General features: G+C 56.7%; 2 protein-coding genes across 2 annotated transcripts; one reads left to right on the top strand and one right to left on the bottom strand.

The window, feature by feature from the left end:
• Nucleotides 111–22735, bottom strand: FAM160A2 (family with sequence similarity 160 member A2). Its single transcript, XM_021062351.1, is given in 13 exon segments — nt 111–633; nt 2924–3086; nt 3257–3435; nt 5819–6598; nt 6991–7196; nt 7418–7497; nt 11220–11387; nt 11577–11663; nt 11838–11996; nt 12361–12851; nt 12854–12998; nt 13127–13455; nt 22595–22735. Coding segments are annotated over 12 exon segments (2958 nt in total). The 5' UTR covers nt 13265–13455; nt 22595–22735; the 3' UTR covers nt 111–271.
• LOC106507823 (extensin-like) lies at nt 21715–22620 on the top strand. The gene is made up of 2 exons (XM_013989465.1): nt 21715–21964; nt 22109–22620. The coding sequence occupies exons 1-2, from the start codon at nt 21715–21717 to the stop codon at nt 22618–22620; spliced, it is 762 nt and encodes a 253-aa protein (XP_013844919.1).

Raw genomic sequence — 24498 nt, 5'->3', positions numbered from 1 at the left:
CCTGGCACCGTGTCCTCAGCAGAGAGAAAACCCCTGACCACTTCCCCGTCTACAGCGTCCCGGGGCTGCAGCCCCAGAGAAGAGGGTGGCAAAGAAGAATGAGCACAGCATAGAGATTTCCCTTTTATACATATTGCAACAAGTTCTCCAGAAAACATTCATTGGAAATAAATTAAAAAGTCCTCTTGCCACTGCCTGCAAACATAAAAAGGAGCCGACAGGCCGGCCCCAGCGCAGGCCACTCAAGGCCCTGATTGTCCACCGAAGAAAGTTAGGGGTTGAGGGGCCCGAAGCCTGAGACGGGAGGGCCGGGGGCCTCCTCGGAAGAATCCAACAAGAAGGGCGAGGTGACCGCGTGGGCCTGGGAGATGGCCGCCAGCTCCTTGAGAAACTCAGGGAAAATGACTGCGCAGTAGACGGCGTTCTTGACTCGCAGAGCCTCGCCCTGGCGCTCGGGGGTCCCGCCCCGGGGGGGCAGGACCGGCGTCGACGCCCCTGGGGAGCCCCCGCCCAGGCCCAGTCCGCCGCTGTCTCTGCCAGGCTGGATGCCCAGCTGCGCCGCCTGCCGCGCCCGCGTCGGGCTGTGTGCGTGCCGCAGGAGCAGCTCCCCCAGGGACGGCCTCCGGCTCTTCACTGGGAACAAACAGCAGTGTCGCAAGGGGGCTGGGCTCAGCCGGGCTCCCGCCTCGGGGGGCGGCCTCCCCAGCCCCCCGGGCTCACGGCCGGCTCGACCTGGACGCAACACCAAAGCGCTCCCTGCCCAGCCGCCTCCCCTCCGGCCCACCGCCGGCAGCCAGCCTGCGGACATGAGGGCCAGCCAGCGACACCTCGGCCCCTGCGTCCCCGCTGCGTCCCCGCTGCGTCCCCGCTGCGTCCCCCCTGCGTCCCCCTGCGTCCCCGCTGCCTTCTCCAGGCCGTCCCCTGGGGGGGCCTCCTGCTGCTCCGCCCTCCCCACCCGTCCCTAACGGTACCCTTACTTCTGCGTCCCAGCGCCCTCCCGGACCGCCTCGCCCACAGCCTTCGCTCCTGCAAGAGCCACGGGCTACAGGCGCCCACAGCTCAGGGACTTCACTGGATCTGCCACTCGGCACTGCCCCTCCAAAATCTGCTCTCCTGGGCCACCACTTTGCCTTCCCTCCATCCCGCTCCTAGACCCACCCGAGCCACCTCCCACAAGTCGTGGCCACACCGCTTCTTGTCAGCCTAGACTCAAATGAACCACTTAAACTACTGCCCTCTCTCCTCTGATGTTCTCCAAGTTTCCTGGCTCAGATCCATGCCCAAGACCTAGGGCCTAGACGCCAGGGAGCTGGTCTCCAGACCATGAGACACTGGCCGTCCTCGACCTGTGGTACTGGCTGCAGAGACCTGCTGGACAAATGCACGCGACCCGGCGTGCAGGGCCGTTACAAGCCGCCCACACACATCTTCTGACCACTCTCGAAACCCTGTCCAGCGCCCTCGCTTCTGCATCCACGCCTGTCTGCTCTTCCCGCAACCCTCCAGGCTCTCTCCAGGCTTCTGCGGCCCCTCTGCCTTAACTTTGCTCTCCCCGACGTCGCATCCTTGGCCCAGTCTCCCCGTGCCCCGCTCTCCTCTACTTTGCCCTCAACTGCCCACTTTACTGCCCCATCACGGTGTGTTTTAATAACTTGTTCTCGTGTCTCCTACCCCACACATTAATCTGTGAGCTTCAGCGGGGGGACGCTGTCTGAATTACCTGCACGTCCTGGGCCCTGCAGGACCGGGGAAGCCAGAAATACCCACGGCACCGGACCAGGCGGAAATCACGCCAAGGAAGCTCAGCCTCGAGCGTTGCGATAACCCCGCTGGTCCTCTCTCCCCACTCCAACGACTCTCGCGGTCCCACCGATGCACTGTTCTCCCTAAGCCCCTCTCACCCTGCTCTCCTGCCGTCAGCCTATATCCTGCCTGCTGCTCTGATGAGCAAGAAAGGACGGCTCAGCGTCCTGAGCTTCCCTCCACACCTCAGCACGCCCTTGACACCTATCACCTCCTCCTCTGATCTCTCCTCCTCTGTCTCAAAGGGGAACACCCTTGGCTGGTGCTCGGAATCCCACGTACTTCCTTCTGGGGCCCTGTTCCCTCCGTTAGGACAATCCGCCAGTCACCGTCTAGACGACCAGCTCTTTGAAAGCAAAGATCTGGTCCTGTAGCTCCCTGAGTCCCCTCTGCCAAAGACCACACCTAGCACCCAGGTGCCCAGCTGCTTGCTGATGACAGGTCTAGATTTAAAACTTCATGGTCAAATTTAACTCTTCTCTTGTTCTTTCCACAACCACTCACCAAACTCTGCCAATTCTTCCTATTCCCACTAGTCCAACTCAAGCCTCACAGGTCCCATGTGCACAGCTCCGGGGCATTCGACACGCGAATGAACAGACTCAGCTGTCCCCTCCCAGAGCTCAGAACCTCCAAGGGTGTCTCACCGCCTAAACATTCACGACGTCTACCCAGCCCAACTGCTACTCTGAGAACCTTCTGCTCTGGTCAAAGCTGTTCTGCCATCTTTCAAATCCTGTTACAACTGAACAGTTGTGCTAGCCCCTGACCAAAAGAATAAGGCCGTCTCATTCCTTTGCCTACCCAAGTCCTACCCATCTCCCGAGGCCCAAGTCAAATGCCATGTCCTTCACCAAGCTGCAGCATCTCAACGTAGAGACTGCTCTGTCACCTTGCCTGTCCCCAACTTCTAGGGTAGTTTTTGCTGGTACTGTTGACTTGGCTCTTGGTGGACAGAACTGAGTTTTATCCTCCGACCAGAGGCCTGAGGACAAAATCAAGACTCCACTCTCTGCAAGTGTCCAGTTCCTGGCACAAGGCTCCAACCTTGTTGACCTCCAAGAACCTGAGCTACTGTGCCGTCCGGGAGGTCAGGGCGGGGTGGCGGGGCAGGCCTCACCCAGTGAATCAGAGCGGCGGGGGGCAGGTCCTGCTGCCGAGCCCTCGGTCCAGTCCAACTTGCCACGGGCAACGAGGTACTTCTTGGCTTTGGAGAGCAGTGCGGGAAAGTCCTCCTGGGAGGCTGCGAAGCTCTCGATCTTATTCTTCACAGAGCCCAGCACCTACGGAGCGTGACTTCATGACATTTCTGGGGGGCTCTGGACTGACACAGCCCTTTCTGGTCCCACGGGGCCTGCTCCCAGCACCCCCCCCAACCCTGGGGGGCCACTCCAGCTGTGGGCCTGGCCCACCATGGAGCCTGGACGCACCCATGCATGCATGCATCGCACACCTGCAGCAGGGACTTGACACTGGGCTGGAAGACCATGTTGGTGTTGAGCAGGAAAGAGCGGAGCAGGGGCTGGGGGTGACAGGCCAGCTGGGCCACCAGCCCCGTCAGCAGGAAGTTGACATAGACGGAGTTCTGCAGCATGTTCTCGAGTTTGGCAAAGAGCACAGCCATGAAGGGGCCTGGGGGGTGGGCACAGGACACAAAGCCTGAACACAAGGCACACCACACGCCTTCCTCCCCAAAACAAGAGACCCCCCCCCACTCCCCACTAAACGAAAACTCTTTATGTGTCAGCCTCTGGGTATTTCAAATGTCCTGTGACCACCTATCCTGGAGGAAATAAGATGGCAGGCACCACACAGACCCAGACGAGGTCCAGAAGCCGGCTTTATACACATCTGAGTTGGGGAGGCAGACCACAGGCTCTAGAATCAGACAGATCCAGTTTCACATCTTAGCTTTACCATTTGAGGTCCTGGATGAATCTAAACTCTCTGAGTGTAGTTTCCTACTGGGCAAAATAAGACAATAAACCCACCTCCTAAGGTCATCGGGAGGAGCAGAGAGATACTGATACACGGCATTTAGGGCAAGATCTAGCAAGTTACAAATATTCAGTAATAACTATAAGCTCTATGATCTTTCTCAGTTTTTTAAAAGCTCCACCCAAGAGACAACCAAAGAAAAACAAGTGAGAAGGTGATTAGGACCCAAAGAAGAAATGAGGTCACACACAGGACAGACTGGGTCAGAAAGCAAACACGAACAAAGCCTGCGAAGGCCAAGAAGGCGGCTACACTGGTCGTGGGGGAGAAATCTTTGGTGAACGAAGGAAGAAATCGGGTCTGTGCAGGAGCGGGGCACCAAGAAGGTGGAAGGAATCTGTACGACAAAGAGCTCAGCTCAGGGCCAGAGAAGAGCGGGCTCAGGGCAGCTCTCTGAGGGATCAGATCATCTGCTGCGAGAACTGGCCTCAACCGAGCCAGGTCACCAGCGGGAGGATGCTCGAACCACCACAGCCTGTCTGGTCAGGGATTTGCAGGGAAGAGGGACGGGGCCTGGGACCCGCACTAGGACCTGAGGCAGAACAATGAGAGGAAGAGGAAGTGAGGCCTGGAAAAGATCCCACATGCGCATGACAGCTCTAGCTCTAAAAACAACTCTCACTTAGCAGAGTCCTAGGTGACCCCATAACTTTGTCCTTCTCGTTCCTAGGAACTTCTTGCAAGAGAAAAAAGCCCAGATGAGTTTATTACAAAGAAGGAAAAGGTCAGAGCTCCAATGAACGCCTCAAGAATGTGGTGAAACCTGCACACTCTCTTCCAGGGGCACAGAGCAGGGAAGAACAGAACGAAGGCTAAATAAATGCAAAGACGGAGTTTCTGTAGTCTGCAAGAGCAAGTCGACCAGAGCAGAAGGCCTGATGCTGCACAGGCACCTGGCAGGATGTCCCAGGCCCCGTGAGGACGTGGACTGATCGACGCAGCATAGCCTGGCTACCACACAGGAACGCGGGTGCTTGCCTTCGTCAACTTGGATCTGCCAGGCACCCCAGAGATGACAACCCTACAGTTCCAAGTGCGGAGTCCTCACAGTGCACCAGGGTCCCAGCAAGTGACTGGCAGGCATCAATGACACAGACGGCACACCACCTCCGGGTCCATCTGATCCAAAGCATGACACTGCTTCCCCGAAGTCCCCTCGCCAGCCCCCAATTCCCCGCATGGCGTAAGGATAGAGGCCAGACGCGAGCTGGGCAGGGTAAAGCTGGCACTCGGCTCGGACATTCAGGCCAAGTCTAACTCCAGGGTCTTGGGGGAAAACAAAAGAACTCAGCTGGGGGCTCAGGGCCATGCTTTGCCCTTTGCCCGGATAGGGTATGTCCCTAATCTCATTTACCCAAACAGACCTTTTTCCTTCCATCTGCTTCGGTCTGTACTGTTAACCATAAACCCTCGAGGACGTTTTACTAAGCGGTCATGGCGACCAACACGGTACAAGGACAGGGAACAAAAGAAACTAGACATTGAGTCCTTTTCTGAAGAGGCTGGGAGAAGGGAGGCCCGGGCTGGAGAGGGAAGAACACCAAAGATCGGACCCCGGGCCACAGGAGAACCGACAGGAGACCCACCGCCCGGGGAGGGATACTGGGAGACGGCACGGGACAGGGGCCTCACACGCAGGACGGCACGCATGTCCTCCACGTGGCTCCCGTGACTGCTGTAATTTACCAGGAAACACCAAACACAGACTCTCCTGATCACACATCCCAGGAAGCGGCCAGACCGGGGAGGAGGATCATGCGCACAGGACAGAGCACAGGACAGACACGCAAGGCTTGGCCCTCAGTCACTACAAACCAGCACAAGCAGGGGAGGTGGACAGAGAGACACGGAGACACGAGCGGGACATGACGTGTATCTGGAGGGGACCCAAGCAGACGGATGAGGAGCGGGGCGAGTACGCAGGCATGACGTGGCCAAGAAGTCTGGAGACCAGCACAGACGCGTCGAGAACATGCAAAGAGTGCCCAAAGGAGAAGGCCTGGGCTGCGTGGCTTACCAGTGAAGGGCTGGCTTGGCAGCTGGTTGAGCGTCCGCAAGGGGCTGCTGAGGAAGGGGCCGGGGGGCTCGGGGGGACAGGCGAAGCTCTCGTAGGCCTCCTCCTCCTCAAGAGGTAGTGAAGGCTCTAGGGAGGGCTCTGAGCCGGCGCCCCCATTGCTCAGGGCCACCTCCAGCTCCCGGAGCTCCTGCCCAAAGCCCTCTAGTCCTGCCACAGCCTCGGGGGTGCCCTCCGGCAGCTCCCCAGCTCCCTCCTGGGGCACCCGACGAACCTTCTTGGCCCCCTCAGGCCACGGTCCTGGTACCCCATTGAGCTGGGGAGGGGGCAGGTGGCCGGGGCCCTCCCTAGCACCCCCAGCCAGCCCCCCGCCCCCCAGCTCCTCCTCCTCGCCCTCCCCCGCATTGTCCCCGTCCTCCTCCGCCAGGAGGCTGCGCTTCTTAGTCCGGGAGCCAAGGGGACTGGGCTCAGGAGGGGGCCGCTCGCCATCATAGGGGGCAGACCAGGCTCGGCAGGCCTGGACACAGCGGTCCACGCCACGGCGCGCCTCACGCAGGTACTCCAGGTAATTGTCTTCCAGCTCACCAGGCTCCTCCGCGGGGCTGGGCCGCCGGCCAGGGCTGGAGGCTGGGGATGCAGCGAGCCCTGGGGAGCGAGGGGCTGGGGCTGGGGCCTCGGAGCCCCCCAGGCTCTGCTGTCGCAGGAAGAGGGCCAGGCGAGACGGCGTGGAGGGCCGGGGTACCGTCACCACAGAAGAGGAGTCAACGCTTGGGCTTCCAGGGCCTGCGGAGGGAAAGCACACGAGAGGAATCGCAGAGACCGAGGTGCAGGAGGCGACTTGAGACTCCACGGGAACCGAGCGAAGGCCACAAGGCCGCAGGGACCCGGGACCTATCCAGACCGCGGACTCGCCACCCCCCGAAGGACGCCTTCCCGCATCCGCCGCCCGCTCCCACCCCCAACACCCGAGAAACGACAGAAAGAGCAGAGTACAGGAGACCAGGGGGGAAGAAAGGCAACGGCCTGGCTGGGAAGCCAAACTCCTCTGCTGGCGGTCAGGAGCCGCCCTGCGAGCCCTCAGCAACCTCCCCGGGGACGAAGGCCGCTCGCAGCCCCCTCCCCCTCCCAGCCTCGGCCCGGCCTCTCGCTAGATTCCCCCAGAACCCAGGCCATACCCGTCGTGTCCTCCCTTCTCCCTGCCTCTCGGCTAGGCCCACCTCGTGCCCACGAGGCATGCTCCGGCCGGGGCGGGCTGGGGGCACGGTGCCGACAGCAGCGCGGGATGAGGGAGAGGAACTTGTCTGCTGCCCGGCCATACAGGTCCACGTCGCGCACGGCTGGCTTCTGGCTCAGCATCACGTGGTTACACGGGACAAGATACCTGGCAGAGACCGCAGGAAAGGGGGCCAGGATGGATCAGGAAGGAAGGACAGGGCCTGGGAGAACACCCGTGGAACCACACGGCTAAGCCGGGCTTCGAGGGGACACACGCAGCCAGCCCAGCGCGACCCACTGCCCGCCCCCAGCACTGCCCCAGCAGGGCCCCAGGCCCGAGGGCCCCGAGGGGTCGGGCTCGCCATCCCTCAGCCCAGCCCCGGGTACCTGAGAACCAGCTGCAGCAGGACATCCTCACAGCTGAGGTTCAGCAGGGTCCTGAAGAGGCTCAGGGAGACCATGCAGAGCTGGGGGGAGGGCAGGGAGTCACAAGAGCGCCCCGCCCCCCAAGACGGTGCCGGAGCCAGAGCGGGAGCCCCAACCCCAGGCCCAACCGACCCCTCCTTGAGCCACAGGGGCCCGGGGCCCAACACGCAACAAGCGTTCGAATATAAAGAAAAGGATCACAGGATCTTTGGGGTCAAAACTTTATTCTCCTCAGGCAGGAATGAGGAGCCCCGGGTCAGATTGAGGGGATTTCTAGAGCCCAGGCGCAGGTCAGCAGACGCAGGCTGCACACACCTGGCCACAGAGACTCCTGCCCAACTTGCCTGAAAACCCATAAAGAGACCCCAGGAAACGGCCAGAGTGCGCGGATGACTGAGCAGGAGGCCATAGCAACCTGGTGGGCAAGCAAATGCCTGGCAGCGGGAATGCCTGGCAGCGGACCGTGGCAGCGGAGGAACGGACGGGAGCGCCTTCCACAGGAAGCCAGCGCCAAAAGCTGGAAGAATCCCCTGGGAAGCGGGCGGGGCCGCGAACCTGGGGTCTGAGTCACCTCTCCACCAGCAGCATCCCGCACAAGGAGGGACCAGGACAAGTTCAAGGCCACCGACAGGAAAAGGAAAAAATAGGTGGGTCCAGAACAAGGGAAATCTTTTGTTTCCGAGACGTAAAGAGGATGGGTGGCTCTGGTGGGGCGAAGAAAACAGATTCGCTCCATCGAATCCCCGCGGCACCTTCTCCAGACGCCCCTTCCGGCAAGTGGACCCTGAGCTCCCGGAGACTCCCGGGTTTCAGGGCGGGGCACGACCTGCCCAGCCGAGGGGCCGCCACTTAGGAAACGTGTGGGAGAACTAAAGCCGGTCACAGGGCAAAGAGAGGGCCCAGCAGCTGACATTTGACCGCATGGATGTTTCTCCTAAATGGCCACCTCGCCTGGCAGTGAAACCATTCGGCCTCAGTGAAAGGCTGTGCGGCAGCAGAAAGATGGCCCCTCAAAGAGACCAGAACTTAATCTCCAGAACCCCTAAATACCTGCCCTTACGTGGCAGAAGGGACGGTGCAGGTATGACTAAGGGCACAGCACTGAGATGGGGAGAGCGGCCTGGACCATCCAGAACAGAGGGGCCCCATCGAATCGCCAGCCTGCGCAGGCAGAGGACCTTCGCGCGCCAGGTCAACAAGAAGGAAGAGAACTGACGCGTGACGGGGACTCCATCCACCCTGAGGGCTCTGAAGATGGAAGAGGGGTCACCACTCAAGGATCGGGTTGGTTTCCAGAAGCCAGGAACGGCCAGCGGCTGACAGTCCCTGAGGAAAGAGGAAGCACAGACCATCCCTGGTGGCCTGATGGTTGGGATTCAGCACCTTCACTGCTGCGGTTCGGTCCCTGGTCTGGAAGCTGACATCCCACCTCAAGTCCCTGCACACCGCAGCCAAGAGAGAAGAACGAGGGAACCTCGCCCCTACAACCACAACGAAGTAAGTTCTACCAATGACCCAAACAAGCCTCCTAGAGGCCTCCAGAAGGGACAGAGCCCTGCTGACACTCTGACTCTCTAGTGGGGCGAGGTCCATGTCAGATACACGACCTACAGAAATGTAAGAGAGTAATTGTGTGTTGCTTTAAGCCGCTGTGTTTGTGGTGACTTGTTTTGACAGGTATAGGAAACGAACACAGCTCCTCAAGCACTCAGGCTAGCTAGCCAGCACGATCCACCTTAAGATACGAAACACAGGCCAGAGCAGTTACACAGTCAGGCCAACAGAATCAAGCTTCGAAGGCCCATCGGCGGAAAGGAAAGCGTGTGCGCATCTAACACGGGCGTCCTGAAGCCAGAAGAGAGCCGTTCCTCCGAGAACTCGGACTCAAGACTGAATACTCCAAGAATACGAAAGGCTCCAAGGACGGGGGGCCGAACATGAGACTCACAGAAATAGACACTAAAGACTAAAGACCACGAGGGAGAATCAACGATGTCGGGATACGGGTAAGATAAAAATAAGACAGAAAGAGCCCCGTACAGGAAAAAAAGGTCAACCCTAAGACGAAAATCGACAGTCCCAAAACATGAACAGGACACTCCATGAGGCCAAACTGACCCAGGGTCTAACCTGGGCGTAAAATGAGGAAGACAACTCTGTCGACATCTGGGTAAAACCAAAGCTTCAGCATCTGTCCCCTATCGATGTGAACCACTATTTCTTAACCGGAGATGGGTATCATCATTACATGTGGAACACGGCGAAAGTACACATGCCGTGGGCCCGCTTCCAAGGATGATAACTCAAGAGACCTAAGGCAGAGCTTCAAATACTTTCAAGTATACGGTTCGTTCAGAAACAGAATCAGTCTAGATAGCTCACATACCCCTAACTCAGCTACGAAGAACATAGCTGTCTGGGAACTTTATCCACCTGCAGCCCTGCTACCAGACATCTCAATTATCTAGAACAGTTTTCTAGAACCGTGATCCGAGACCTTCTATATTAGACACAAGGAGCCAGAGAACTTCAATTATTTGTAATAAAAGACAGAAACGAAAATAGTGCCAGAGCCAAAATAACACTATAAAGCCCACAGCTAACCTCCTGCTTTATTCCCCCACAAAGACTTCAGGTCTTAGTTACTTAGAAACAGTTTACTCCCATCTTACCCACGATTCTATTGGTTAAAATCAAACTTGTTCCCATGGGCTACAAGGCCTCCCGGGAGCCGAGTCCTGGCCGCCTGTCCTTCCATCTCCCCCTGCTCGCTCCACCTCCGGTCACACTGCTCTCTCATTTCTGCAAACGCGTTCAGCCCCCCGCGCCTGTCCTCCGCACGCACTGCTCCCTCGCCTGGACTGTTCTTCCACCTGCTCTTCGGCAGGCCAGCCCCCCAGGACTTCGGGGGCTCAGCTCAATGCCACCCCGTCCAGAGGTTTCCCGACCACCGCCTGTTTCCTAGGCACCCTACTGGCTTTTTCATGAGAATCACCTCGATTTTCAGTTACGTATGTGAGTTATATGTTCGATGTCCACCTCCTCTAGGAAGGAAGCCCCGTGAAGCCAGCAACCGCCGCTCCCCACGCCGTCCTCAGTACCAGAGAAGACTGTGGCAGAGGGAGCAGGCGGTCAAAGCATTCAGGAGGCAGAAACGTAGGCAGGCAGGCAGGCAGACGGGGGCCCCAAGTTATAGCAGTGTCAATACAGCACACCCAGAGGAGGAAGGGGACGCCCGCGAGCAGCGGCTGGACCACCTACCAAAGCAGACACAAACCCTGGAGATGTGATCTCAAGTCACTCACAGAGCACTACCTGGCTGGAGAGAACCCCGGGCCAATCAGACTCCACGAGCGTCACACAATGGCCAAAAAACCTACAGCCACGATGAGCAGCCAAAGTCAGGAAACCGTGTCCTACATTCATATACTGCAAGCGCAGGGGAGTAACTCAAACGGTACCCAGAACCGTTAAAAGTTTAACACTAGAAAGAAAATGCTGCGACTTCTCTTGTGGCACAGTGGGTTAAGGATCCAATGATGTCACAGGAGCAGCAGGGGTCACTGCTGGGGCCCGGGTTCAATCCCTGGCCCAGGACCTTCCACGTGCGGCGGGCACGGCCAAAAAGGAAAAGACAAGAAAATGCCACCTAACTCTGAAGTGGCTGCTAGACAAAGGCCAAAGAAGGGCAGGAACACCCTCCCAGGACAGAGGTCGGAGAGAGGAGACGGCTCGTAAGCCAGGACAGAGGCGGGGGCCATACCCGGGAGTTGCTGCCAATGCGGGCCACCAGGGTGTCAAGGATGGTGTGGGTGTCATGCCGGTGTAACAGCAGGAACCGCAGGAAGGTCCGGAGCAGCGCGGGCTCCGAGATGCTCCGTAGGAAAAGCTCCAGATAGGCGGTACTGGCGATCATCTCCTCCACGGAGGTCTGGACCAACGGAGGGAACGGGTGGAAATGCAGGGCTGCCCCGCGCACGCACGGAGCCGCTCTGCTGAGGCTCTGGGGAGGTACCAGGCCCAGACGGGGAAGAGGGAGGAGGACCCAGCCCACCTCCTGGCCCCGAGGGTACCCCTCCTCAGCCTCAGCCCTCCATCTGCCTCCCCCCGGGACCCTCACCTTGTGCAGGGCAGGGCCCATGACGGGCACCAGGAACCCGTTATGGATGTAATCAACCAGCTGCTTTTGCACCAGAGGGTGAGCCACCTGCAGGTGCAAGAGAGGGGAAGGCGGATGTTGAAGGGGTCGCCGTCAGAAGGAGAGCAGAAGAGAGCTCCCTACCCCCAACGTGGCCGAAAACCAGAACTCCGCAGACTGCGCCCCCTCACCCCCACCTCCCAGAACCACCAAGGGCCAGACCTCCCGGGCGCCCAGTCCCACCTGGATGACCGCATTGCAGAACTCCAGGGAACTCAGGAAGAGCGCAAGGGCTGGCACTCCCAGCCAGTCCTCCCGTCGCAGGCAGTGCCAGTCATCCCCGGGCACTTCGATCTTTCGGGGCAGTGAAGAGTACAGGGCGCTCAGCCCTGTGGCCAGCACCTAGGGGCCATCCCCGAGGACAGGTTACCACAGGCTCGGGCGACACGAGAGGGCAACCGGGAACGGCCAGCCCCGAGTTTCGATGGCAGTCGCGCCAAGAGCTATCACCAGGGCAGGTATTTAGTTATCCGAGGTGTCAAGACAGCACCTGGGGACACCGGCCCGTGAAGAGCCTTCACGCCTTAGCCACATGAGCCCGTGTTTCAGCCCCACCCCGATTCCAGGTGCTGCTCTCCAACCCCCCCAGGGGGGAAGAGGAGAGGGGGGCCCACTTCCTGAAGGAGAGGCCCTCCTCCCCCGCTGGGCAGGAAGGTGCTCTCTGGGGCCCGCACCACGCCCTCCCCGCATCCCAGGAGGTGCTGACCGGGCAGAAGTACGAGTGGTCTGCGATGTAGTGGCCCACAGTGGGGCTCCCAGCTGATAAAGCCATGAGCAGGAGTAGGGCGTCACGGGCCTGCTGGCCCAGGGTGCCCTCTCGATGGACGAAAGGGACAAGGCGAGAAAAGAGCAGCAGGCGGGGCGCAGCTCCGGGCTCAGGAGGCGGCTGCAGGAAGAACTCGAGCAGCGAAGGCTCCCGGGCCAGGCACACGCACAGCTGGCTGAGGAGGAGCACCAGGCCTTCGTCCAGGGCTGGGCTACTGGGCACGGGGCGGCCGCAGGCATCCAGCAAGACCAGCAGGGCCTCGCGAACTGGACCATGCCGCAGCAGTGGCTGGCGAGCTTCGCTCACCAGCATCTCAAAGAGTTTCAGCTGCTCAGCCCGCCGTTCCTCAACCCCGTCCCCGAACTCGTCCCACTGAAGCTGCCAGGCCAACACACGGGTGAGCAGATCCTCGCGCAGCGCAAACTCCAGCAGGGGCCCGGAGCCGTGGGCGCCGAGGGGCTCGCCCGATCCTCGGCCAGCAGGGTCAGCATCTGGTAGGTGTGGTTGCGCACGGCGCTGAGGTCGTCCGCACCCCCGGGGGCCGCCCGAGGGCCCTGCCGCTCCAGGATCCGCACCACCTGGGCGAACAGGACAGCCGAGAGAAGGCGTCTAAGGGGACAGGGGGGCGAAACGGCCAGGGGAGAGACACACGGGGACAGAGGGCCTCGGGCGGCCAGCGGACCAGGCCCCTCGGGCAGTCTCCTACCTGGGACCAGTGGTTCTTGAGGACCATGAGGCAGGTCTCAGGGTCGGCCATGACGGGGGTCTGCAGACTGGCCCCTTGGGGTGCACGGTGCCCGGGGCCCCGCGAGGCCAGTCTGCTCAGCCAGTTCATCCTCTCCATGAGGCAGGCTGGGCAGGGCCGGCGGCCAGCGGGCCACGCTCTGAGACTCCGCCAGCCGGAGGCCTTCTCCGAGCGTGTCTCTAGCCTGCTTCATCCGGTCTGTAAGAGCCAGGAGCTGTCCATGGAGCCAGAAGATGCACCCGGCTGGAGCAGTGGGCCCGGAGGTCGCGGCCCAATCCAGACCTACAGACCTAATTCAAAGAGAAAGGATGGCAGGGATTAGCAGAAGTCTGCCTCTCTCTGCCGCCCAGCAGGAAGCAGACAGAACCACCGCCAGCCGAAAGCTCCACGTACGCTGGCAGCCGTGTAAACTCAAGTGTCCAAGACAGCACGCATTCCAGCACCAAACCTGTTACCCCCCAGCCTTGTCCACCAATATGCACCTACTTGCTCAGGCGCAAAGCCCAGGCATCATCCTTCTTTCTTCTTGCCCTTCCTTCCAACATCCAGGTCATCAGCCTACCGTCTACACCCTCCAAGCATGTGTCACCATGGCAACAGCTTCCAGGGTGGTCCCCACACTTCCAGTGGTGCCCCCGAGAGTCTACTCTCCACACAGCAAGCATAAATAACATAAATAATACCTCCTCTCTCCTCTGCTGAACGCCCAGCGAAGATTCCCGAACCGCACAGCTTAGCCGCCAAATCCTTAACCTTGGCCTCGGGGCTCTATCCGCCCAGATCTGTATCAGCCCCACCCCCGCCTCACCCGCCCTCTGCCGGCCCTCTGGACACTTTCTCCTCCGTGGGTCTGCAGCGCTCTTTTCCTGATCCTCACGTGGCTCACGTGGCTCAGTTCTTTTCAAAGGCCATCTCCTCGGAGAGGACCGACGTTACAATTCTATCTAAATAGCACATCTCCCCACCGTCGCTCTCTGGCTTCCTAACTCTATTTTCTTCTCAGCAGTTTTGTTTGCTATCTGAAAATACTTATTTGCTTATTATGTATGTGTCTTTCCCACTGCAATGTAAGCTCACTGAGGGGAAGATGTTGCCGATTTATTTACTCTTGTGTCCCCAGTTCCTAGAGACTCGATGTACAGACACTTAAGTGAAAGGAGGAAGGAACGAACGAACAATGAGCAACGGAGAAATTCCGTCTGGATCCGACCCCAGCCCTCTAGGACTGGTGAGGAAGACAAGAGTTCTCTTTAACTATTTATTACAGGCCCCTCCCTAGAAGCGCCCAGCAGGAAATACCCAAACAGACCCTTAACTGGCTGAAGACTCTGCACGGTAAAAACTCGGAGCCCACCAAAAAAGCACGAGAATGTTCACTCTAGCAAAGAACGCAAAGACCCAGGCCCATCCACACGGGTAGTACATAGGTACCCGCTCCCGCCAGATGCATCCAACCCTCCCCGCCGGGCACACGCCACGTCATCCTCACTAGAGAGTGGGGAGATACCAGAGCAGCTGCTGGCCTCGGCCAAGGCTCCCCTTCCTTCTTCCTCGCATCCACCGCCCCCTCAGCAGTACTGTCTCTCCCAAGAATAAAAACTCCAGAGGAAAGGTGGGGCTCCCGCTGTCCTTCCTCTTTACACGCAACAAAGGCCAAAGGAACCCGGAGACCTGGCAAGAGCCCCACACTCTGCCCTCCGGTCTGTTAACCACGGCTTCCACCCAGACACACCCTCTCACCGTTACCAGCTCACAACTAAAGGAAGGTCGCCCTTAGGCTCAGGGAAACCTTTGGGGAGAACCAGACTTGGGAAGGGTGGGGCCGTCCTAGACACCAGGCGGGGCCCACTCACTGACTAACTCCATTACCACACTCGGATAAGGCCTGGGCACCGTGCTAAGCAAGCACTGGCAACACAAAGATGGATAGGACCAGCTGGAGGAGCAAACCCCAACGCCACTAAATGTTATAAACAGAGGTATTTACAAAAATGTGCCGGGGGCAACAAGGAAAGCAACTAAGTCTGCCTGGGACACTACAAGAGGCCTCTAGAAGAAAGGCGGTATCGGACTTAAATCGTCCACAACGAGACACTGGCCACCAAGAGGCAGAGGGGAAAGCCTTCTTCATATTAAAACCAGCAAGTACAAAAATACGGCCCCTGAGAATGAACGCGGCAAATCGGAAGAACAGTTGCCAGTCTGGTGTAGCTCAATTGCAGACCATTTAGAGACGGCACATACAAGACAATATTGAGCTGAAGGGGCAACAGGGCTGAAGGTTATAAACATCACTGAGAGCGCTAAGGAGTTCAGGTCTTATCTAGGGACACCCTGGAGACAGAGGAGGGTTTTGAACAAGGAAATGGCAAGACCAAATTTGCCTTTAAAAATGTGTCAGACAGCGGTATAAGGTAAAGCAGAGAGAGACTGACGGCAGCAGACAATTCATGAGAACCTGCTTCATTACTTCACTGGAACAGACAGAAAAAGGTGGCCTGAACTAAACTGGTGAGAGCAGAATCAGGAAAGACAAATCTGAGCGTCACCTCTATCTCCGCCTGCCTCATGTGATAATGGAATTATTTACCCATGTAACCTCTCTGTCACTAAGAGCAAGCTCTTTGACAAAAAGAGAGCGCATCCTTCAGTCTTTCTTTGAAATCCCAGTGCCAACACAGTACCTGGCATTCAAAAACGGTTATGGAACTGAATGCTGAACGAAAAACTGATAACAGCTAACACACACTAAGCGCTTATTATGTGCCAGGCTCCATTCTAGGCAACAAGTTTTAGCTCATTCACACCTAATAAAAACCCCAAATGCAGTATTATTTTCATTTTACACCTGAGGGAAATCAAAGCCTATAAAGGCTACACAGATTGTCAAGGTTCGCCAGCTCGTAAGTGGCAAGAATTGGATGCAAAGGCAGATAATCTGCCTCCAGATTTAACTTACTCATGAAGTAGAAGCAAGGAGACCTACCCAATAAACAGAGGCTAAGAGAAGACACAGTAAAAGGTAATTCTATGAACAGACCGGGAACAGGCAACAAAGGGAACCGTTTCAGTAAAAAGGATGACAGTTTTGGACACGTTAAGTCTTGAGATACCCATACACTAGCCATGGGGTCCAGAAGCGAGAAGAAATACGCTTGGGCTCAGGAGCAAGATCAAGACCAGCCATGGGGGTCTAGGCGTCGCCGGCTTACACGCGGCAGATGAGGCGACAGAAGCGGATGGGACCATCCAAAGAGAGCAGCTCATCAGGAGAGGAGCCCAGTGCGAAATCCTGGATTTTCTAGGGGAAAACCAGGATGTAGGAAAGCAGAGGAGGAGGAGTCAGACGAGTGAAGGGAGCCGGACCTGGAAGGAGAAATCCACGAAACAACGATGATGGAGAAATCGAGGAAAGGAAGTTCCAGGAAACCGGGTCGCCCGAGGGCACCGTCTACAGAGAGGCGACTGCAGTGAAGACTGACACTGGTTTGAGGCTGGTTGGATGGGGAGCCTCAAGGGTTTGCCAAGTGAGGAAAAGGAGTCTGAAGAAAGCAACAGGTTGTGGATAAATACGAGGGGACAACTGACAGAAAAATCAAGTATAAGATTAGTCTGAGAAACGAAGCGTACTACCTCCTCTGAGAAAGGAGGAAAACCCTGCAAGATAAAGACGGGCGCCCCTCCCAGACACCAAGAGGGAAGCTACTATCTCCCGCCACCACCCCCCCACCTACCTACCCACTCCCTCCCTCGCTCACCCAGCAGAGTCGCCAGAAGAGCTGGGGTAGGGAGAAGAGCCGGGGCGAGAAGGTGGAAGAGCCGCACGGGGGCTCAGCCTTCTGCACGTGTCCGCTGTAAACCACCAAAGGCGACCCGCCGCCCAGGAACTGTCTCCAGCTGGGATGCGCTGGGAAAGGCACTGCCCTCGCACTCAGGGTCCCAGGTGCACAGGGGCCGGTGAAAGCCAAGCCGACAACTGAGATGCCTGCTGAGAAATTTCCCCTGCTCCTAGACCTGCTCCCCTGTTCTTAGCCCCGGGACACTGCTAGTTTCCATAAACTCTTCCCCTACCTTCATAAACGCAGTCCCTCTGCTACTGAATTCCTCCCAGCTCGAATCTGCGCCACCTGCTGCCTTCGAGGACCCGGACTGACCCAAGAGTGTTTGCTGGCTACAGAACGCTTCTCTCAAGCTCACCTCATGGGAGGACAGACAACACACAGAGGCTCTGAGGTCAAGCAAAAGTCCCACCAAGGAGTAACTAAGCCATGAGCCCTGGAGTCCCTCAAACAAAGGCCTGACTCAGTCCACCAGCCGCGACTGCATGACCTCCAATAAATCTCTTCACACGTCAGAGCCCACAAATTCCTGATGACATACGCACGGTTACTGTCTGAAGAGTGGCGTAAGATAAGCTCTGCAGCAGTCAGAGGCTCTATAAACGGCATTTTCCTTCCGTGCTTCCGTCTCCTGATCCCGTGGGGCCAAGGAGCCCTCATCTGTGACACGTGCATCCCGACCACCTCACACTCACACCCCGGGGAAGCTCACCCCTCAGCAACACAAGGCCCCGACACGGCCACACCGCCCTGCCTCCGGCTTCTAGAACATTGCAATCCCAATGACGGAGGGACAGCTCTACCTCGTGATCTCCCCGGGGGGCGGCCCGCTGCTGCTCCCGCGCTTAGCTAACAGGGGAACCAGCCTCCAGGACCTGCCCTCCCCCCCCCACCCCCATTTCTCTGCAAAGAGAAGAGCCGCACTGAAAGCGGCGTCTCAGAACCCGAAAGCCAACACAGGGCCCTCTTCGCATTCTGCCAAACCACAAGAAAGCCACAGCTCGGTGTTCCTGTCTCCTGCTCACGGGTCCCTCACTCCCTGTAAGCCCTGAATGGTTCAGAAACAGCCAGAGTGAAAGCGCCATCCCATCAGGGTGCCCCTTCCTCCCACAGCAAAGTCACCCCTCTGCCCAAATTTACCTACAGACTCATCGCAGCAAAAAAAGGAGGAGCTGATCTTTCAGACCCCACGACCACCACCACACGGTCAAGGTCAGACATTCGTCACAGGGTCCCAAACACAGCCTCACAGGCACACCCAGCAAGGGTGTCCACTAACCTCAGAACAGCAGGCACAAGGCAGGAAGTGGCTGGGCCTCACTTAGGAACCTTTGCCCTGGGAGAGGCAAAGAGAGGGAGGGAGCTGGGGGCGGGAATGCACCTGCAACACCTAGGCAGACAGAGAGCGACCAAAAGGACCTTCTAAGAACAGCTTGGCTTCTCCCCTGCTCCTACGGCTCCTCTTAGGCTCGTCCTCTCACTGAGGCGAGAGGAAAGGATCAGCTGTCACCCTCTGAAAGCGGAAAGATCTGGTTAAAACCTCAAAGGAATACAAAAGGCGGGGGGGGGGGGAAGCCCACCTCCCAGGAGCCCACAGTCTCAACCTAGAGCTCAGCTTACACAGAACCTCCCCGTGTATCCCTCAGCCTCTACGTGTAAGACAAATGAGATGCCAGTAACGCGGTCCGATTCCAGCCCTCCCCGTCCCCAGTGCTTCTTGTAGGGACCCACCACCCAGCTCTAGCAGAGCCCTTCCAACCCACACCGTGAACGCTTCCGCTTGGGGACCCCACCTGACCACAGTAAATCCCAGAGACCACGAGGGAGGTAACACGAGAAAGGGAAGGTGCATCTACGTACGACCAGGTCTCTTTGCCGTACAGCAGAAATTGGCACCTAAACTGTAAATCAATTATACGCTTAAAAAAAAAAAAAAAAAAAAAACACACCTAGAAAAAAAACGGGAATCCCCAGGGCACACTGGGCTTTCTCCTCCCCTTTTGTGGGAGGAGGACAAAGAAGTCAAGGAGGAGCTGAAACTGAACTCAATCCCAGTGGATGAGGAACGTTCACTGGCTGAGGAGAAAAGGCCCTCTTAGCAGAGGAAGCAGCTACTACAAAGATTTCAAGGCTCCAAAAAGTAACATGTTTGTTAGGGAACTGTGAACAATTTATTCAAGCTAGAACACAGAGGAGAGAGCGGCAGGAGATGAGGCTGGAGAAGTGAGTCGAGGCCAAGTGATGCCACGTTAAGGACTTTGGACGGTGTCCTACAGGACACAAGGAGCCAAAAGTGTTCAAGCAGAGGAGTTCCGTGATCGAATTTGTATTTTTAGAAAGATCATTCCAGGGACAGACCAGAAAAGAGCAAATCCGAAGGCGGGAGACTGGGCAGGGAATCCAGATGAGAGACGAAGAGGAAATACACTACAGCCTCACCAGTGAGGACGGAGCTGCAGACAGGAAAAGAACAGAGGTAAAAGGAGAGTGGAACTATTAAGACTTTAGCGACTGGCCACACACACGGAGTGAGGAGCAGAAAAAGTGGAAGATGATGTTGAAGCCTTTGCCTGGACTGAGATACCGCATTTGGGGCAAGAGCAGGCTTCAGAGCAAAGACAGTGAGTTCCGCTTTGGACAGGTTAACTTTGCAATGCCTGAGGAGATACAGAGGGAGATCACTAATAAATATGACAGGAACACAGAGAGACTGAGCCCAGATACAGAGCAGGAATCACCGCACTAGGATATGTCATATTTGCATATTTCACGTCTTCTCCCTACATTGAAACTCTCTTTTCATGGGTCTAGCTCTCCCAACCAGACTGCGAATGCCTTAGGAGCTCAGAGGACCACATTTTATTGGCCTTGTTATCTCATAAAATGTGAGTATCACAAGGGCAGACTACCTGCCGAAGAAGTATCTGCTGAGTGAATACATGAATTAATCTGCGAATAAAAGTGAATGAATTTCTCCTCCCAGCTCTCAGCCGAGGGCCTGGCACACGGCAGATGTGGAATGAATGGTTACACCCAGCGCTCCAGACTCGTTTCCACCCTCATCCTCATCTATGTCTCATCTTCTCAGACCTACCACTCAGCTGTACACGTCATAAGGCAAAATCCATTATACTTAATGCAACAAAGAGGTCAGTATAACCAACAATGAGCTTACCAAACCCAGTGCTTTCTCCAGAACAATCGAGAATCTGAACAGTCCCCTAAGAACCCTGTGACACAGGACTTGACTGACCCGATCACGTTCACAACGTGACCCAGGTTTCATGTACTCGTGTTCCTGTGTCTCTGCCACATTATTAAACCTAAATTTCAAATCTTCATCACCCTCAAAGTCTCTAATCTCCTTCAGAAAGAGAACAACTACAAATCACTTTAAAAAGGGGTATTGCCACATCGTCACCACCTTTCCCATACGTCACATGCTTTCCATTGCCCATCGCCTTCACTCTGCTACAAACCGTCTTTTCCCAAGTCTCCATCACTCTCAGGAGACCAAATCTGGGACCCCGCTTTGCTACTGTGTGACCTCTGCATTTGATTCCCCATCTATAAAATAAGAATTCTTGCTCCTGAATACTTTAAAGGGTATCTATCTAAGTCCGGTAAAATTTGAGATCGCTCTGTAACTTGGGGATGCTATTTAGATGTCAGAAGTTATAGAGAAGAATTACTCTATAAATACATGGTTTCTCCACAATACAGCAGCCACACCATAATCCCTCCAAATTTCTGGATTTCATGAACCAGGTGAAATAGGTTTTTAAAATAGAACTGTTACTCTTTACTTTGGCAAATAGACTGGTTTTTCTACCCACTCTCCACTGTCACCTTTATTTCATCAGTGAGAGAGCACTTTACCACCAAAAAAAAAAAACAGGAATGATAACCTAAGAATAAATTTATCTTTATGAAAAACTCATGTTCCATATGTTGTCCTTCTCTCCTTCCACCTTAAACAGACAAAAACTTTATCAGGTCTGGCACTGTCTTCGGTCCAATGTTTAGAAATCACTTCTCTAAGCCCTTTTACTACACATGTAAGTTCTATAGGGTTCTCACCATCTGAGCAGATTGCCAAGGGATCCACTAGCACAAAAACCTGCTTGGCCTCCGGAGAGGAAACATGCTATAAGACAGAACAGCTGGTTCTGAGGCTCAGACTCCAGACAGAATGGGGACTCGGGCTGCGCTAACTCTCAGAGAAAGGTCTGGATAGGGAAGGTCTACCTCTCCGCGAGGGTGGGGGAGGTAGCTGCTCTGTGGCCGGCAGTCAACAGAGAGGAAATTTTAATGGGGTGGAAGTGGCCATTATCACCAAGGGCCCACCCAGCTTTCTAGAACATTCAAATTTTCACGTGCGTTATGGGTGAGCAGGGGAAAAAAAAAAAAAAAAAAAAAAAAAAAAAAAAAAACCTGTAACACATGAATCCAATAACATGTCCTGGGAGAAACGCGCTGCAAAGGGATAAGAGAAAACTTTGAGGGGTGGCAGAAATGTTTAGTATCTTCAAAGTAGTGATGGATTCACAGATACGAACAAGTGTCAAAACGCATCAAAGATGTGCATTTTAAAGATGAGCAGTTTACTGCACACAAACGAGGGGGTTTCTTTAATTTTAACTGCAAGAAAATGAGAGCCAAGCCATCCGGTTCGGAAATCTAAACACAGCGTTGTATGTAACAGAGCAGATGACTTCCGCGAAAGTAGAATTAGCAACTCCAAGTGGTGAGTCCAACATCGACGGCACCCATCAAAACCCCACGGATCGGCACGGGAAAGGAGCGGCGGCAGAGGAAGGCTGCCCAGATTCAGGGAGAGAGGACACGCGCACAGGCAGCCGCCGCCAAAAACCCTCCCCGAGAGGGGCCGTCTTCAAGCGTGCGGTCCCGGGGGAGAAACTCGAGGGGACGGGGGACTGCAGCGACGACTCCGTCAAGAGTGAGCCTCGCGAACGATTTTCACCATCGTCGCCACTCCTGCCATGACGCCTTCATTTTCGGATCGTCTCAAACACGCAGAGCCGGTGGAGCACAGGCGCCCCGGACAGCACACTTCCCCGCGAGCTGTCTACTCCACCTAAAGCTCCGCTCTCACGGGGGAGGACCCTGCATCCAGGCGGCTTCGGCACCAACCTCTCACCGTCCTCCAAGCCTCACCACCCCCGTTCCTTCCCGCACGCCCTGCCCTCGACTCCCTCCCGCTCCGCCACCGGCCCTTGGCCCGGTCTCCCCCCCGTCCGCGCACAGGCCCCGGCCCCCCGCCCCGGCCCCGAGGCTGCCCCTCACCTGTGCCTCGGAGCCCCAGTCCCTGGGCAGACCGCGTCCAGACGTCCCCTCCAGCCGGCCCTCAGAGGGCACCCCAGCCCTCCCACAACCCGGCTCCTGAGGAACCCCCTCACCCCGGGGCTCTCGACCCGGCTCCCCGACCTCCGACGCTCGCACCGGGCCCCTCGCCGCATGCCAGCCCCTCAGCCGGCCCCCCACGGCAGGACCGTCCAGTCCCGGGGCCGTCGTTCCCAGGCCCCCACCCGCTGTCCCGCGCCGGCCGGGCCCTCTGGCCCTGACGTACCGTCACCCACAGAACCCCGGCTCTGAGCAGGCCCGACCGCCACCGCGGTGCTAGGTGAGTTCAGAACGCCGCCATCGCTCCTCAGGCGCACCGGCCGCGCCCCGCCCCGCGCCACACGCAACCTGCGCCCCCGCGCACCACACGTAGCCGCCCAGCGACGCACCGCTGGGCAGCGGCGTACCAGCTCATTGGCTGGGCCCGGCCTAGGCCAGAGCGTCGATGCCTGTTTCCTGGCAACGGCAGAGCGCAGGGGCGGGGTCGCCGACGGCGTCTCGGGCAAGGAGAACCGCCTCTTCCCGGGTTCCACCCCCTCGCATTGCAAACCCCGCCCTTCGGAAGAACTGCGGCGTGTCATAGGGGAAGACCTCTGGGGAGGCGGAGGCGCGCGGGGTGGGGGTGGAGCCTGGGGAGGAAAGGTCGAACCAGAGGGCAGAAGGCGGGACCTAGAGAGTGACGCGACTTAAAGGGGCAGGGAAAGACCGGGGGGCGGAGCTTAGGAGAGCTCGGGCTCAAAGCGAGACTAACGTGGTAGGGGCGGGGCCCGGGGCCCTGGCGGGGCTCACGGGGGCAGAGGGGGGCGTGGAGGGGGCGGGCTAACGCAGAGGGAGGCTCCGAGGGGCGGAGTCAGTAGGTGGGCGGGACCCGTGGCAAAGCGGAGCCGTGGCGTGCGCCGGTGGCGACCCGTGTGGTCCGCTTTGGCCCCGGCTGCGCTCAGGGCTCGGTTAGAACCCGGCGATGAGCAGCGCCCTTTGTGGACTCCTCTGCAGCGGCTGCCCGTGATCCTTCGGGCACTGTCTTTTTCAGTCATTCAAGGAACACGGTGTAAACTCCTGGTCTGGCGGTATTCCAGATCAATTAGAACCTATCCTTGCCCTCCAGGACCTCAGCCCTCATAGCCAGGCAATTGCAACGTAGTAATTGTGTTGGAGGAGCAGCACTTAGCGTGTTTCATGCGCTTAGAGTGGGAGGGAAAAGAAGGGCAAAGGGGCCTAGGGAAGCCCTTCGGGAGGAGATGATGTATGGAACAGACTTGAGAAACAGGGAAATGGAAGTTTCAGATAAGAACTGTAGTTTAGTTGCAAGTATTCTATCTGCATTAATTCCCTGGTTTTGATCATTGTGCTCTAGTTATATAAGATAATAACAGGGGGACACAGGTAAAGCGTTTACAAGAACTTTCTATACTATCTGTGCAACTTTTCAGTAAGCCCAAAAATAATTCAAAAGAAAAAAGTATTTTAAAGGAAAAAGAAATGGAAGTTTCAGGCCAAAGGATCAGCACGCAATAAGTGAGAAAGAATGGACAACATGTGAGAGATTCTCTGGAAACTCCAATCAGTAGGGCTTGTCCGAGCCTCAGGAGCATGCCGAAGAAACACTGTAACATGAGGCTGAGGGCACCGACAGAGGTCGGGCGCCAGAGAGTTTGTAGGCCCTGCTGAGGAGTTTAGATCTTTACCCTTAGGATAATAGAGAACTATAAATAATTTTATGATCAGCTTGACAAGGCCCAAAGTAGACTAGTAAGGATGTGGTTATTAGATCATCAGACTTGATGACTGAATGGATATGAAAGGAAAACAAGAGGAAGGATTAAAAACTGGACAGTTCGTTTGTATAAATTCAAACACAGGCAAAGCTAAACGATGGGATTAGGAGTCAGGATAGTGATTACTCCTGGAAAACCTTTGACTGGAAGAGGGCAGAGTGGTGTGATGTGAGTGCTGGTTACATGGGTGTGTTCACTTTGTGAAATGTATCAAGCTGTGTACTTAGGAAACACATTCTTTCCTGTATGGATGTTCTAGTTACTATGCTGTGTAACAAATCATCCCAAATTCAGTGTAAATCAATGGCCTAAATGCAGATTCTAGGAATTCAAACAAGACGGGGCAGGAATGGCT

The sequence above is a fragment of the Sus scrofa genome, chromosome 9, assembly GCF_000003025.6.
Source record: "Sus scrofa isolate TJ Tabasco breed Duroc chromosome 9, Sscrofa11.1, whole genome shotgun sequence".
NCBI lineage: Eukaryota > Metazoa > Chordata > Mammalia > Artiodactyla > Suidae > Sus > Sus scrofa.
This window is presented reverse-complemented; position numbering and strand designations above follow the sequence as displayed.

What these genes read in the sequence shown, in the direction of transcription:
- LOC106507823 (XM_013989465.1), top strand. Translation starts at nt 21,715, where the DNA reads ATGACTTCCGCGAAAGTAGAATTAGCAACTCCAAGTGGTGAGTCCAAC. An exon ending in CAGCGACGACTCCGTCAAGA is followed by an intron (nt 21,965 to 22,108) that starts GTGAGCCTCGCG and finishes CTCCACCTAAAG; the next exon opens with CTCCGCTCTCACGGGGGAGG.